We start from the raw sequence: 16,388 nt of genomic DNA, 5'->3' as shown, positions 1-16,388 counted from the left end.
AAAGGGAGGAAGGGAGGAAGGAAAAAGAAAAGGGAGAAAGGGAGGGAAGGAGGAATGAAGGATGAAAGGAAGGAAGGAGAGGAAGAGAGGGGGAAGGAAGGAAGCAGCAGCAGGAGGGAGGGAGGAAGGAAGGAATGAGGGAGGGGCAGAGGGAGGGAGGGAGGAAGGAAAGGAAAAAAGTAAAGGGAGGGAGGGAGGGAGGAGGAATGAAGGATGAAAGGAAGAAAGGAGAGGAAGAGAGGGGGAAGGAAGGAAGCAGCAGCAGGAGGGAGGGAGGAAGGAAGGAACGAGGGAGGGGCAGAGGGAGGGAGGGTGGAAGGAAAGGAAAAAAGTAAAGGGAGGGAGGGAGGGAGGAGGAATGAAGGATGAAAGGAGTGGAAGAGAGGGGGAAGGAAGGAAGCTGCAGAAGGAGGGAGGGAGGGAGGGAGGGAGGAAGGAAGGAGTCCCCCCCGCCCGTTTCTTAGTTCCTGGTTAATCTCAGTCCTTCTAAAGTGTGTGAAATGAAGCTGAATATTGGCTCAATTTCATTTTTTTTGCAGACGCTGCTATTTTTCAGCCTGGGAATCAATTGCATTAAGGCAGGCGCTGCAGATTCCTTCATCTTACTGTAGCCAAGAGACATTAAAAATGATTTATGAAAAGGCTGAAAGGAAGGGTTTCTGGGAGAGACCTCATATATATAGGGAAGTGGATCTTAAATAACCACAAGGCAGGGCAGCTTTCCGCCTTGAAAGAGGTTAAGTGCATTTTTCTTTCAAAAAAAAAAAAAAAGGATTTACCTCCTTCTGGATTGCTGGGTGTGGGCTTGTCGTGGCAGCTAAACGTTAAGCTTTTAACGTTCTAGAAAGAGAATCTGAAAATAAACAACCCCCCCAATGGTTTTTTTCCCCCTCTTTTGGTTGTTTCATCTATTTCAGAAACAAAATAATTCAATGTGCAATAGGCTAGTATTAAAAAAGCAATCTTGCCCTTAGCTTTGATAAATGGCTGCTTTTAGCGACAGGAGCTGGCAACAATTAGGGACCAGTTTGAGGTGGAATGTTCTGGAGAACTTTGGCCCATTTCCGAAAGGCAACTGGACTTCCTTGGATTTGTTTTTCCCTTGAAAACATTTCACTTTGGACAGTTCTGCTTCTTTGGCATTCTGATCCCAAAGAAGCTTTTTCCACAAGGCAATCGGACTTTGTTTTTCTTTGAAGACGTTTCGCTTCTCATCCAAGAAGCTTCTTCAGATCTGACCGGATGGTGGGGGAATGGAAGGATTTATACTCCTTGCAGACAGCTGCTCATTTGCATTCTTTTAGCGAGTCATTGAGGCCACCTGGAGGTTTGTCTGTGTCCTCAGGTTCCCCTAAGTAGGGTAAATGGGTGTAGTTGAAAGATGGATAAAACTGTCCTTTCCAAAGTTCCAAGAAGGCTCCACCATCCATTTGCACCACTCAGACGACCCCGAGGACACAGGTAAACCTCCACGTGGCCTCAACGCCTCTCCAAAAGAATGCAAATGACCACCTGTCTGAAAGGAGTATACATCCTTCCACTCCCCACCATCCAGTCAGAGCTGAAGAAGCTTCTTGGATGAGAAGGGAAAACGTCTTCAAAGAAAAAGAACAAGGAAATCCAGTTGCCTCGTGGAAAAAGCATCTTTGGGACGGGATGACTGAGAATCTCCATTGACATTTGATGTTCTGGTTGACACAGACTTCTTTCAAGTGTGACACCACAAAATTCTCCCAGAATGCCATGCTCTAGAAAAGAAGTTAGCATGGCATGTAGGTGACATGGAGCAGAAGTTCTCAAATACTCCTTTGGGCGAGGGAAGTTGTTGGGGATCGTGCGTGTGGTCAAGAATGTAAGTGGGAGATGAGTTCAGCCAAAATGTGCGAAGCCTACCAGGCCTATTTGCTTAATGAAATACACAACTCGCTCTCCATTCCAGTTATTCCTTTAAGGGAACTGATTTAAGCAAAGGTGGAAGCAGAATTCCTTTTTCCAGCGGTGGGTCCTGTTCCAGACGACGTCATTTACGAAATCAGTAGGACAAATTTATGCCACAAACGGAGCAACTTTGAGGGGTTAGGGTTCAACTTTAGACAGGAAGCTCTGACAATCTGTAAGATGGCAAATTCTTTCTCAGAGAACCCAACTACAGACGCCTGGATTAAGTTACGTCCTATGAGTTGTTTACAAGCTCCGTGGTGCTTAGAAAATAAAAATAAAGTCAAAATGCGCCAGGGCAAAATGGGAAATATGGCATCTGTTGTCCACGTGTTGTTTTGTTAATGGCTAGAAAGACACGCTAGTCTCCTTGGTTATCACTCCTAAAGGACTGTCGAGGAAGATCAACAATTATTATGTACTCAATCTTTTATCAGAAGTGAGTAACGCCGTAACATTAAATGCTGCCGCGTTTTGCCAAATAGCATACAAGGTCCAATAAAAGGCAGTTTTATTAGCTGAGGAAGAGTTAAGGACTGTTGGCAGTAGAGCGACTGCGGTCAACCACTTGAATGAGGTCCTTGTATCAATTTTTAACTCTATGTTCTTATTGTCAAGGATGAAACTTTGGCAGCTACGTGCCTCTGTGTTTCAACAGAGTAAGGGGGGAGGTGTTACTTTCAAGTGGGTTAGATGGAGAAACAAAACTTGAAGATTCCACTGAAGACTGTGAGAGCCTGAAACCTTTTCAAGAACACCATAACAGGTGCGGATTTGAAACAGACGGTTCCCATTACAAAGTGGACGTTTGTGTGGACTAAGTCAGACGTTGGGGGTTTGGCTGGGAAAATTATTGTTGAAGCCTATGATTTGGTGTTGGAACCTCAGAATTAGTTTTGCTTCAACATTACCATGCAGTGCCTTCAATAAACAGTAAAATTTTCGGAAATGGAATGAACCTGGATTTTTATTTGGATTCTGGAGCTAGATGTTGAAAGTCATGTGGCTTCAGCGGCCAAGTTAAATATTCCCTGATGTAATAAAAGCTAGAGTTAATGGACCTTTATTTAACGTACTTTGGATGCAGCAGGCAAATTTGACCATTTGGGAAGATCACCAAGACGGCAGTGAGACAACTGGAGAATGGCCATACTGAGCCATAGCAATAGCACTTAGGCTTATATACCACTTCATAGTGCTTTACAGCCCTCTCTAAGCGGTTTACGGAGTCAGCACATTGCTCCTCCAACAATCTGGGTCCTCATTTTACCGACCTCAGGAGGATGGAAGGCTGAACTGTGCCACCAGGGTTTCCATTATACCATCGGCATTGTCATGAATGGTAGAGAAAGTGTAAGAAAAATGGTTTTCCTTAGTCGGTTTACAATGTAGTTGAGACATTATTTGAATCCTTGGAGAGCAAAAACACCTTTCTTTGTGATCTAATTTCTACCTAGCATCTAAGGAAGGCAGGGGACAATATGGTGGCTAAAGAGTTGAACCCTCCCCACCCACCCCTCGGATGTTAAAAAGCCGGTGGGGGCATCTACATATTTTGACACAATGAACAGCATCACCAAACAGCCTTTTAGATATAGCTATAAGATGTTGGTGTAAACCATAGAGTGACACTTAGGCGAGACAGGTGGGGGAGAGATGCAATAAATAAGTTAAATACAATAAATGAGAGATAGAATTTGTTCCTGGGGCTGAGGGTGAGCAAGAACCGGTGTCGCCGTGTTAAACCACAACCCTGTAGAAAACACCTCTTTTGGGACACCTAACGGAGAAAGGGACGCTGTGGCATTTCTGCGATTGCTCCATCACGCAAGATTCATCACTGCTTCCCACGGACATGCATGGACCAGACTATTGGGTGTATTGGGTGGCTACTGCAGGAGAAACAGGCGTTGGCCCAACTTATCTCTGTCCTAAAGATGCTTTTCCAAAAGGCAACGTAACCTTCTTGGTTTTTTTTCCTTGAAAATGTTTTGCTCCTCATTGAAGAAGTGTCATGGTCCCAACGGATGCAATTCTTCAAAGAACCTCAAGGCATTGTTTACCTTAAGGAGTCTTTTAATCCAAAGACCATAGCTTTGGCACGTACATGGTCAAGCCGAAATCTGGATTCTCCTCCCCTAAGCACACAGTATCAAAGCATAGTTCCTCCCTTTAATTAACCGTCATAAATCATGTTCTCTAAAGTTTGAATTGTAAGCTTTCCCTCCTGTTGAACAACCCGCCAAATTCTTATCTTCTCTTATTTCCAAAGAGCCTCGAGAGACATTCTTCGTCCTCCCCCCAGCATCAACTAATTCTAACTCTAAAAGTAACGCACAAGTTTTAAAGAAGCAAAGCTGCCTCTCCACATGTTGTCAAAGCAAGAACATCTGATGTTAGCAGCGTTGACAAGAAGCTTCTTCAGTTCAGAAGTGAAATGTTTTCAAGGAAAAAAAGACCAAGAAAGTCTTGTTGCTTTTTGAAAAAAAGCACCTTTGGGGCAACCACGACCTCGATGATGGAGAATCTCCCTAGACATCTAATCTCTGCTTTATTTCCCAGGCATTGCCTTGCATAGATGAAGCTGTACATCTTTTACAAACTCACCTTTTCTTTTTTTTCCCTGTTGCCCCATTTTTGTTTTCTGTTTTTTTAAAAAAGATCTCCGTTTACTTTGCTGACTGCATACGCTGAATTTTGCAAACTGCCTGTGGACAGACGGTCACATAAGCAAGGTAAATAGTAAAGTATCCTTACAGGTTCCTGCATGGGATGACTTAGAGGTTTATCAAGCGCTGCCATGTTGCTGGTCATATCCGGCGGGTGTGACAACTGGGGGCCATGCATGAAGTCGTTCATAGATGTCCCGCCGGGATTCCCGTGGGGAAAATCAAAATTGCTGTGACCTTGGTAACTGTTACCTAAATAGCAAAGAACAAGTAAAGTAAGAACAGTAAAGTTGGAATCAAGATCAAACCAGCAAGACCAAGTCCCGATTTTTCTTCTTCAGGGTCTAGATCAAACTTTCAACTGCCAGGACGAAGCCACCTTCTCGGCTTTGTCGTTGGCCAAAAATAAGTCATTATCGGTACCTATTTCTGATAGTAACCGACATACCAGCAGATGGGCCGGGCTCTGTGCCTCTCCACACTCACACAGTGTGTTGTTATCTGCTCAGAGTCACCACTTGGGCATATGGACCCAAGGAGCTCCTCATCTTCTATAAAAGTTGCAATAATTAAGAGCGCAATCCCAATAATTTGGGTGCAATCCTAAAACAAGCAGAGCACCACTTGAATACCGTCAGCGTTGACAAAATTCCCTCTCAGTCAGTTGCAAAAGGCAGCTTTAACTCAAGGCAGCTTACATCTTGTGACGGCAACGCCATCAAGCACCCACATCTACCAATCCCAGATTCTTTGGAAGGACAAAATATACCACGTCCGGTCTGAATATCTGGCTGACTACGCGACGGACCATAATAATCTGCATATCTCAAACGTTAAACTCACCTTGGCTACTGTACTCGCTGGAATTGGTGCCACCAGGTGGAGGTGGGATGGATGGGTAGGGAGATGGACCTGGACCCAGGGCAGCAATCATCTCCATCACATTCGGCATGATCATCTGGCTGGGACTCATGGTTTTGAACCTTTTAGAAGGAATGCCATCTGGATCATCCTTAATGTGAATGTCGGACTTGATGGGGACAGGTCTCCAGCTGCACGTTGGGTCAATTGTGACTTCTTCAAACTCGGAGCTGTAAAAAAATACAAGTGCATCTGATAATAGCCAAGAGTTCTCAATACAGCACGTAGATTTTAGATGTTACTAATGTCATCCATGTCTTCATGGATTACTGCCTTGTCCCCTTCATGGATTACTGCCTTGTCGTGGCGAAGGGGCTTGCGTAATTCAATGAAGCTATGAGCTATGCCGTGCAGGGCCACCCAAGACGGACAGGTCATAGCAGAGAGTTCTGACAAAACGTGATCCACTGGAGAAGGAAATGGCAACCCACTCCAGTATCTTTGCCATGAAAACCCTATGGACAGTACCAAAAGGCAAAACGATATGACGCTGGAAGATGAGCCCCTCAGGTCGGAAGGCGTCCAATATGCTACTGGGGAAGAGCAGAGGGCTAGTACTAGTAGCGCCAGAAAGAATGAAGCGACTGGGCCAAAGCCAAAAGGACGCTCAGCTGTGGATGTGTCTGGTGGTGAAAGGAAAGTCCGATGCTGTAAAGATTTTTTCTCCATAGGAACCTGGAATGTAAGATCCATGAATCAAGGAAAGCTGGACGTGGTCAAACAAGAGATGACAAGACTGAACATCGACATCTTAGGTATCAGCGAACTAAAATGGACAGGAATGGGTGAATTTAATTCAGATGACCACCAGGTATACTACTGCGGGCAAGAATCCCTCAGAAGAAATGGAGTAGCCTTCATAGTCAATAAAAGAGTAGGAAAAGCAATACTGGGATACAATCCTCAAAATGACAGAATGATCTCAGTTCGAATCCAAGGCAAACCATTCAATATCACAGTAGTCCAAGTCTATGCCCCAACCACCAGTGCTGAAGAGGATGAAATTGACCGGTTCTATGAAGCCCTACAGCACCTTATAGAACTAACACCAAAAAATGATGTCCTTATCATCATGGGGGATTGGAATGCTAAAGTAGGAAGCCAAAAGATAACCGGAATAACAGGCAAGTTTGGCCTTGGAGTACAAAATGAAGCAGGGCACAGGCTGATAGAATTTTGTCAAGAGAATACGATGGTCATAGCAAACACTCTTTTCCAACAACCCAAGAGACGGCTCTACACATGGACATCACCAGACGGTCATCACAGAAATCAGATTGACTATATGCTCTGCAGCCAAAGATGGAGAAGCTCTATACAGTCAGTAAAAACAAGACCAGGAGCTGACTGTGGCTCAGACCATGAGCTTCTCCTTGCAAAGTTTAAGCTTAAACTGAAGAAAGTAGGGAAAAGCACTAGGCCACTCAGGTATGAATTAAATCATATCCCTGTTGAATATACAGTAGAGGTGACAAATAGATTTAAGGAATTAGATCTGATAGACAGAGTGCCTGAAGAACTATGGACAGAGGTTCACGACATTGTACAACAGGTAGCAACCAAAACCATCCCAAAGAAAAAGAAATGCAAGAAAGCAAAATGGCTGTCTGAGGAAGCTTTGCAAATAGCTGAGGAAAGGAGGGAAGCGAAAGGCAAGGGAGAAAAAGAAAGATACACCCAATTGAATGCAGAATTCCAGAGAATAGCTAGAAGAGATAAGAATGCCTTCTTAAACAAACAGTGCAAAGAAATAGAAGAAAACAATAGAATAGGGAGGACCAGAGATCTTTTCAAGAAAATTGGAGAGATGAAGGGAACGTTTAATGCAAAAATGGGCATGATAAAGGACCAAAATGGCAGGGACCTAACAGAGGCAGAAGAGATTAAGAAGAGGTGGCAAAATTACACAGAAGAACTATACAAGAATGAGCTTAATGTCCCTGATAATCACAATGAGGTGGTCACTGACCTCGAGCCAGACATCCTAGAATGTGAAGTGAAGTGGGCCTTAGAAAAGCTGAGCAACAACAAAGCTAGTGGAGGTGACAGTATTCCAGCTGAGCTATTCAAAATCTTAAAAGACAGTGCAGTAAAAGTGCTACACTCAATTTGCCAGCAAATTTGGAAAACTCAACAGTGGCCACAGGATTGGAAAAGATCCGTTTACATTCCAATTCCAAAGAAAGGCAGTGCCAAAGAATGTTCAAACTATCGCACCATTGCACTCATTTCTCATGCTAGTAAAGTCATGCTTAAAATCCTACAAGCTAGACTTCAGCAGTATGTGGATCGAGAACTACCAGAAGTACAGGCAGGATTTCGAAGAGGCAGAGGAACTAGAGATCAAATTGCCAACATACGCTGGATCATGGAGAAAGCTAGGGAGTTCCAGAAAAACATCTACTTCTGCTTCATTGACTATGCTAAAGCCTTTGATTGTGTGGATCATAACAAACTGTGGCAAGTTCTTAAAGAGATGGGAGTACCAGACCATCTTATTTGTCTCTTGAGAAACCTATATGCGGGTCAAGAAGCAACAGTGAGAACTGGACATGGAACCACTGATTGGTTCAAAATTGGGAAAGGAGTCCGGCAAGGCTGTATACTGTCGCCCTGCCTATTTAACTTATATGCAGAGCACATCATGAGAAAGGCAGGGCTAGATGAATCAAAAGTTGGAATTAAGATTGCCGGAAGAAATATCAACAACCTAAGATACGCAGATGATACCACTCTAATGGCAGAAAGTGAAGAAGAACTAAAGAGCCTCTTGTTGCGGGTGAAGAAGGAGAGTGCAAAACTTGGGTTGAAACTTAACATTAAGAAAACCAAGATCATGGCATCTGGCCCTCTCAATTCCTGGCAAATAGATGGGGAAGAAATGGAGGTAGTGACAGATTTTATTTTCCTGGGCTCCAAGATCACTGCAGATGGGGACTGTAGCCAAGAAATTAAAAGACGCTTGCTCCTGGGGAGGAAAGCCATGACAAATCTAGACAGCACACTAAAAAGCAGAGACATCACCCTGTCAACAAAAGTGCGTATAGTCAAGGCTATGGTCTTCCCAGTTGCAATGTATGGCAGTGAAAGTTGGACCATAAGAAAGGCTGAGCGCCAAAGAATTGAGGCCTTTGAACTATGGTGCTGGAGAAGACTCCTGCGAGTCCCTTGGACTGCAAGGCGATCAAACCGGTCAGTCCTAGAGGAGATCAATCCTGACTGCTCTTTAGAAGGCCAGATCCTGAAGCTAAAACTCAAATACTTTGGCCACCTAATGAGAAGGAAGGACTCACTGGAGAAAAGCCTAATGCTGGGAAAGATCGAGGGCAATAGAAGAAGGGGACGACAGAGAATGAGGTGGCTGGATGGAGTCACTGAAGCAGTAGGCGTGAGCTTAAATGGACTCCAGAAGATGGTAGAGGACAGAAAGGCCTGGAGGAATGTTGTCCATAGGGTCGTGATGGGTCGGACACGACTTCGCAGCTAACAACAACAACAACAACAATGTCATAATGATTTTAACAAGTCCAATATGTATCCAGTTGTTGTTCAGTTGCTAAGTTATGTCCAATTCTTCATGATCCCATGGACCATCACATGCCAGGCTCCCATTTCCCAGTTTGCCCAAATTCATATCCTTTGTGTCAATGACATCATTTAACCATCTCCTCCTCTGCCCGTCCCCTGCTCCTTTCGCCTTCCATCTTTCCCAACACCAGAGTCTTTCCCGGTGAGTCCTCCCTTCTCATTTGTGTTTGAACTTCAGTTTTAGTATCTGTCCTTCCAAAGGACACTCAAGAGTTGCTTTCCTGATTTGATCTTCTCGAAGACCAAACGACTCTCCAGAGTCTTCTCCAACACTACAAATCAAAAGCATCAATTCTTCGGCACTCAGCCTCCCTTATGATCCAAGGAACCCAGTGCAGGAATCCAAGTTAAACATTCCCACAAATGGACTGCCTGGCTTCTGTTTGAACATGTCCAAGAAAATGAATGCCCACCCACACTCTTTTCAGTAACTCTTACATGTTAGGTCCACAAGTCCATTTTTTCTTTAAAAGTTTTGCTTCGGTAGTTCAGAATAGAGGCTCGTGGTTAATTATCGGCTTTGTTCATTTTCATATTCATAGAATTGTTGAGTTGTGAGGGAGTTCCTAGGATAATTTGGTCCAAATCTCTGCTGGAGATATCCACTGGAACATCTCTGACAAACGACCAAATGTCTCTGCCTGTAGGCCTTTAATGAAGAAAACTCACCAATGATGTGGCACCAATTAGTGACTTGTACAGTCTGGAAGTTCTTCCTGATGGCCTACCCACATATTCTTCATTGTGGCTTGTAGTTCTGCCTTCTGTGACAATTAAAATCACATCCACTCCTCCTTCTTTATGACGTCTTCAAATATTTGAAAACTGCTGTAATCACTCAAGCATTTTTTTCATGATTTTTTCCATGTGGTTTTGTTTCCACAACTTTCTCTGGATTTGCCCTTATTTGACTCTGCCCTTTTACAACTGTGATGCCCAGATCTGGACACAATAAAGGAGGTCTATAAAGGAAGCCTGATTGAAGAATAGTACCTCGGTATGCATCGTTAGTTGGTTCCGGGAGGTGCAATTAGTACCAAAAACAATGAGCATCAAAAAAAAAATCCCATAAGGAAGAATAAGGAAGTCACAAGGCAGCCGACAGCAATGCACTACCTTGTGCATTGAGTACCAAACAAACAACGAGTACCGGGACAAATTTTTTTGTGTGAAAATGCACTGAGTACCAAATTAGTTTCAAAGCAGTTGAGTATCGAGGTACCACTATAATTATGACTTCCCATGATATGTTTTCTATGATTCTGTTATTCTACCCCAAGATCTACTCGCTCATTTTAAGTTGGTGTTATCACTTTGCTAAGACGGCCATACTCCTTCCAGAACAGAGTCCCCAAAGGTGCTTTTTCCAAAACCCATCCCACTGATCTCTTTAGTTTTAGTTTAACTTCAGGGACTGTAATTTAATTAATAGTTTTAACTGATTTTAATTTTGTATGCTAAGTATTTTAATTTTCCCTGTAAACCACCCTGAGTCCTACGGGAATAGGGCAGTATATAAATTTAAATAATAAATACATAAATAAATAATAAATAAATTTTACACCGAAACACTCTCTAGGAAAGGCCCTCCAAGAATTAGAACAAGCGAGCAAATATAGCAGAGGGCCAGTTCTCAACGTTAATGTGACACTTACTTTTGTATAGCGTTCAAAATGCCCCACATGTACTGATCCACCTCCAGGCCCTCCAGCAGAGCTGTTTTACTGGAAAAGAACAGGAAAAGAAAAAAAGAAAAAGAAAAAAACTGGAGACACGTTTCATCTGCCACATGAATGACGCTGGTTTGGGGAGAGACAGAAGTAAAAAAACAAAAAACGAAAAACATGACCCCATTTCTCAAAGAATTTACAGTTTAATTGGGGTGGGCGCAATAGAGGATTAAACCAGCAGTGCCTCTTATTGTGAACAGGCCCTCCTTGGAAGGACCTTAAAATGCCCACAAACAATCAAAATATAAAATTGCCCTAATAATGTCCTTCCTTCCTTCCTTCCTTCCTTCCTTCCTTCCTTCCTTCCTTCCTTCCTTCCTTCCTTCCTTCCATTTAATTTCTCTAGCCACCTAACTCAAACAACTCTTGCTTGATGTTACTTATTCACATGGGATTCATAAAAGGGGCTGCACCATCTATTTTTCGCTTTACTTGATTGTTGTTTTTTTAAATGTCCTGGCTTTATTATTTTTTTAAAAAAACAATTCAATGCAGCAAACGTATCTACTTTTCATACCAACATATTGTTGTTGTTGTTGTTATCTTTTATTCATTAGACGTGAACCTCAGTCAACTGAACACTCAAATTGACTGGCGCTGATGGTTGACACGGGTTGCTGCCAGCCTCCTAGGTATCAACCAGGTAGCTCCTTAAAATGTAAGTTGTTCCGAGTAACTTTTGCAAAGTTTTTGGACGTAGTTCCCAGCGCCCCGATGACAATGGGTATCACTGTTACGCGTTTCATCCATAATCGCGCCGTTTCGATGGCCAGGTCGCGATATTTCGTAATTTTTCCCAGTTCTTTTTCTTCGACTCTGGCATCTCCTGGTACAGCGATATCGATCAGCTGTACACTTCGGTTCTCTACGACTGCGATATCTGGTGTGTTATTACTGTTACTATTACTACTACTACTACTATTATTATCAAACCACTTCTTTGTGTCTGCCAAGAAAATAAGTAGGATGACATTACTTGCATATGTACCCAAGACCTGAGTTGACTTGGAAGAATTTTTTATTTTATTTTATTTATTTTTTCAAGGAGCATATCCTCGTGGCAAGGGGCTTTGAAGGTCTCTAGTCCAACCCTCTACTCAAGTGGGAAGACCTATCTCATTTCAGACAAACGGTTGTGCAATCTCTTCTTAAAACTTCCAGTGTTGGAGCACCCCCAACGCACTTCTAGAGGCAAGCCGTGGTTATTTATTCCCACTGTTTGAAAACTTCTCCTTACTTCTAGGTTGATTCTCTCTTTAACACCCATTGCTTCTTCTCCTGCCCTCTGGTGCTATGGAGAATCCCTGATCCTTGTTTTTGACAGGCTGGACATATCTAGCTCCCTCAACCATACGATTTAGCCTCCGAACCCTTTATCATCTTTATCATCATCATAAAAAAAATGCTCTACAGCAAAAAACCCTTTATTATAATAATTTTTTTGAAAAAAATCTGTTAGGTAAACTATGTTGCATCTCTGGTTTCACAGGCTCAAAATGGCAGTCTGATTTTTCACCGGCCTGGTTTTCGCTTTGATAATCACCACACACTATCGTACTTACTTGCATACAGGGCACCTCCAGGTGCCTCGTTCACAGTTCAGCTGGAGGTAGGATTCCAGATCGAAACACTGTAGGGGGGGGAAAGTGGGAAAATTTTAGTTAAACTATTGTGCGGCTTGCAAAAAGAACATGGAAGGTGTGGCTGCGAAGATGACTGTGGGGATTCTCAGCCATTCAGGTCATGGTTCTCTCAAAGGCGCTTTTTCAGGAGGCAACTGGGCTTTTGTGGTTTTCCTCTGAAGACGTTTCGCTTCTCATCCAAGAAGCTTCTTCAGCTCTGACTAGATGCTGAATAGGCAACACAGACTCATCCCCAACAGTCTTACACTGGTCTTCAACAGGGAAGGGACCCAGGGTAGAAAACATCCTGTGGATAAACCTCCAAGTGGCCTCAACTCCTCTCTAAAAGAAGTCAAATGACCAGCTGTCTGCAAGGAGTATAAATCCTCCTGTTCCCCACCACCCAGTCAGAGCTGAAGAAGCATCAGATTAATTAGCATTGTTGCAAATAGAAGAGGGGTGGAGTCAAGAGAGGAATCAGCCTGGAATCCTTACATCGCCACAAGCAATCCAAGCCCGGCCCCCTTTGAATTCCGTTAATTCTTATGTAGTGTCAATTTAGTGCTGACCATTAGTTGGCCGGATTCTTGTCTATAGGTGCAAGCAATATATCAGTTTAATGGGAACTTAATCCTGATTCTTTGCACCTGATAATTTTAGCATCAGTGCTATTGTTAGTTTAGTAATTAGACGGCTGGCTGTAGACATTTGCTGAAGGGACAGATAAAACATGGCATCGCTGAATGGGACATTGGGAGGTGCTCACCTGTACGTGCTTGCAGTCATGACCTCTCGCGGGCAGCTGGATCCGCCGGAATGTGATTGGACATTTGAGAGAGACTTTGATGGCCGTCTGCTCCACCCCGTCTTCCCCATTGAGAGGTGCATTGCCCGAAGAGGCGGCCACGCTGCTGAAATTTCTCTTGACTGTTGCCCCCCCAGAAAGATAAGAAATGGAGGGAGATAACAGAATTCACACTTAGGACTGTTTTAACAGCACAACAACCGTTCTTGGATTGACAGAAACTTGCAATAGGGGTGAATATCTGTAGCTCGGGTACAGAATGAGGGTGAAGGTCTGTTCTCCAAGCTCATGGGTTGGTTTCCGAATGTTTCGCTACCAGGCCAGGTAACATCTTCAGCAGAGTTTAGGGCAGGGGTCCCCAACCCCCCAGTCCATGGACCGGTACCGGGCTGTGGCATGCCAGCAACTGGTCTGCACAAACAAGCAAAGCCCCATCTGTGGGATGCAGGCAACGCACAAAACCACGCTTTCTCCAGTCCAGAGAAAAACCTTTCTCCACGGAACCGGCCCCTGGTGCCCAAATGTTTCGGGACCTCTAGTTTAAGGGTTGTCTGTGTCAGTGTTCTTCTGCTTCTAAGCTTTACACCCGTGGATTTTCCTAAATTTGGAATCCATGTTTTTGTTTTGTAACTTTTTCCCTCTCTAGTAATTCAAGTGAAATCGGGATGATTTTCAGAGAGTCCCTGGCTGCTTCTCGGTTTGAGAGAGTGTAGACTTAAAAAGTTAAGGGCAAGAAACATCCCACAAATGGTGCCCAGGACTATTGAACTATTGCCTGGCTGAGAGGTAGAGTGAATGTACCTGGAGAAGATGATAAAAGAAAGAATTGTATATTTCCAGATAGATCAGAAAATAAATGACATGGAATTTAATGTGTTTGTTCTGCGTCTCCAATGGCTGATTTATCGTAGTGGCTAAGGCGACAGGCCGGAAACAGGGCGACTGTGAGTTCTAGTCCCATGAGGGTGAAGGTACGTTCTCTGAGCTTGTGGGGTTGGTTCCCGAACCAAACATTTTGTTACCGGACTAGGTAACATCTTCTGTGGCGTTTAAGGGATGTCAGTGTGCTTCTGTTTGTAAGGGCTCAACATACACACTGAGCTCCAACTGGCCTAAATCAACCACACAGCCAACCAGAAAAAAGCACTAACCCTCAACCTTCCCGCGCAATCCCCCTTTCCCCCATCTGTCAAAAGTCCTTACTACCCCCTGGCCCCAACAGGAAACAAGTAGTAGTGTTCACAGGTGGCTGGCTTTAATACAGGAATGTTCTGGCACGCCTTCAGTCACAGGAACCGCAAACAAAGTTAGCGCTGGGGAGCCGTCGCCTCCCAGCAATTTACATATGCTTTTCCCAACTGGCCCCACCCTCCATCCACCTAACCAGCATCCGGGGCGCGTGCTGATAAGAGCAATTAGGTAGAAGGCGCTGCAGGCTTTCAGCTTCCTGTTGCTCCCCTGCGCTGAATAGCTTGTAGGCGGAATGGCCGTGGAGGTTCCCATGTCAGCGGGCCAGGTAACAGGAGAGGGAAGGGCTGTCACGGCCCGTTTTGTCACTGGCCTCATCCTCGTTCCCACTGTCCTCGTTCCTCACCCACCTCCGCTTAGTGTCGAGCCCCTCTGGGCTCGACACCGTCAGCACATCACCTCCCAATGACCCTGATGTGATGTTACCTCCCCACAAGACCCATCAACAAGCCTCTCGCTGATGACTCGCACCTCAACGCATCACAAGGCCCTCATTTGACACCCCCACCCCCAAAGCCCTTACGAACCGAAGAACGCCGATGCTGACCTCCCCCGAACTCCACTGAAGATGTTACCCAGCCTGGTAGCGAAACGTTCGGAAAGCAACCCGCCACCTTCATACCGAGAGAAACTTTCTCAGGACTGGATGGCGTTCGTCTCCCCGCTTTCCGGGCATGAGTGACACGCCAAGTTCTACTCACTTTTCGTGATGCAATGTTCGGCGGGAAGCAGGCGTTTCTTTAGTAGGCCCTGCAGGACGGAACGGACCGAAGGCCGGTGTACTAACTGCAAAACAAACAAATGGGACTGGGGGAGGGGGAGGGAAAAAGGGGGAAAATAAAAATTCAGTGGTCTAGAGAGGATCCGTGGCCACTCAGTCAGAGCACCTGCCTTGGATGCCATAGGAAAGAAGTCAGACAGGGAAGTTGCCAAGGGCCCATGGCTGGGAGCGTTTGGCCTGGCTGGGGTTCCCATGCCGAATCTCTCCTTTGGAGTGTTAGCCCGCTTCAGGAGAGATTTGGAGTGGGGTGGTCTTCCTAGGAGGGTCTTCAGAATAGCAACTCCCACTTCTTGGAATGTTTTTCTCTAATGGACATGTTGTCACGGCCCATGTGAGCACCCTTCAAGGACTCCAAGCGCCTCAGGGAAGATGCTTGTCAGCCTTACTATTCTTCTTCTCCTCTTCCTCCTCTTCTTTTTTCTTCTTCCTCCCCCTACCTCCTCCTCCTCCTCCTCCTTGCAAGGCTCTCAAGATAGTGTAGTTTAATGCATTGTTTTGGGGTTGTTGTTTTTTTTGCCTTTGGCAGATATTTACTGGCTAAGTGGGCAACTGTATTACCCATTCTTTAACCTCCCACTTTAAACAAACTTTCATCCAAGTTGAATTTGATTCAAGGTTGTCCGAAGGGGCGACAAATTGTATCACAATGTTGTGCCCCTTGTCTATTAATCTCCTCTCTTCTTCTTTCCTTTCCTTTCCTTTCCTTTCCTTTCCTTTCCTTTCCTTTCCTTTCCTTTCCTTTCCTTTCCTTTCCTTTCCTTTCCTTTCCTTTCCTTTCCTTTCCTTTCCTTTCCTTCCCACCACAAGGGATACCACTGGCTTGGTTTATGGACCCAACAGTGCAATTCTCTGTGCCCAATCCTGAATTTTGGTTCACTTTCCATTTTTCCTAAAGCAGAGGAATGTCGTTGGGCAGCCCATTATATGGTTTTCCGGTGGTATCTATGGAACAAGGAATCTATCAACAGAATAAAATCGCTTCCCTTTGACACGTGGATTTTTCAGGGAAGAAAATATGCTTTTCTAATCAAGACTGTGATGATTCCATTTATCATTGCCTTTTACAATAATTTTTTCTTTTGTGTT

The 16,388-nt window shown here is 44.4% G+C and overlaps 1 protein-coding gene across 1 annotated transcript in view; it reads right to left on the bottom strand.

The window, feature by feature from the left end:
* Positions 1–16,388, bottom strand: part of ZMIZ1 (zinc finger MIZ-type containing 1) — a 276,626-nt gene that overhangs the window by 13,937 nt on the left and 246,301 nt on the right. Inside the window, 6 exon segments of the mRNA XM_081329950.1 lie at positions 4,696–4,859; positions 5,451–5,698; positions 10,772–10,840; positions 12,409–12,476; positions 13,235–13,395; positions 15,223–15,328. Of these exon segments, the coding sequence (XP_081186076.1) occupies positions 4,696–4,859; positions 5,451–5,698; positions 10,772–10,840; positions 12,409–12,476; positions 13,235–13,395; positions 15,223–15,328 (816 nt within the window).

This window comes from Vipera berus, assembly GCF_964194415.1.
Source record: "Vipera berus genome assembly, chromosome: 5".
Classification (NCBI taxonomy): Eukaryota; Metazoa; Chordata; class Lepidosauria; order Squamata; family Viperidae; genus Vipera; species Vipera berus.
This window is presented reverse-complemented; position numbering and strand designations above follow the sequence as displayed.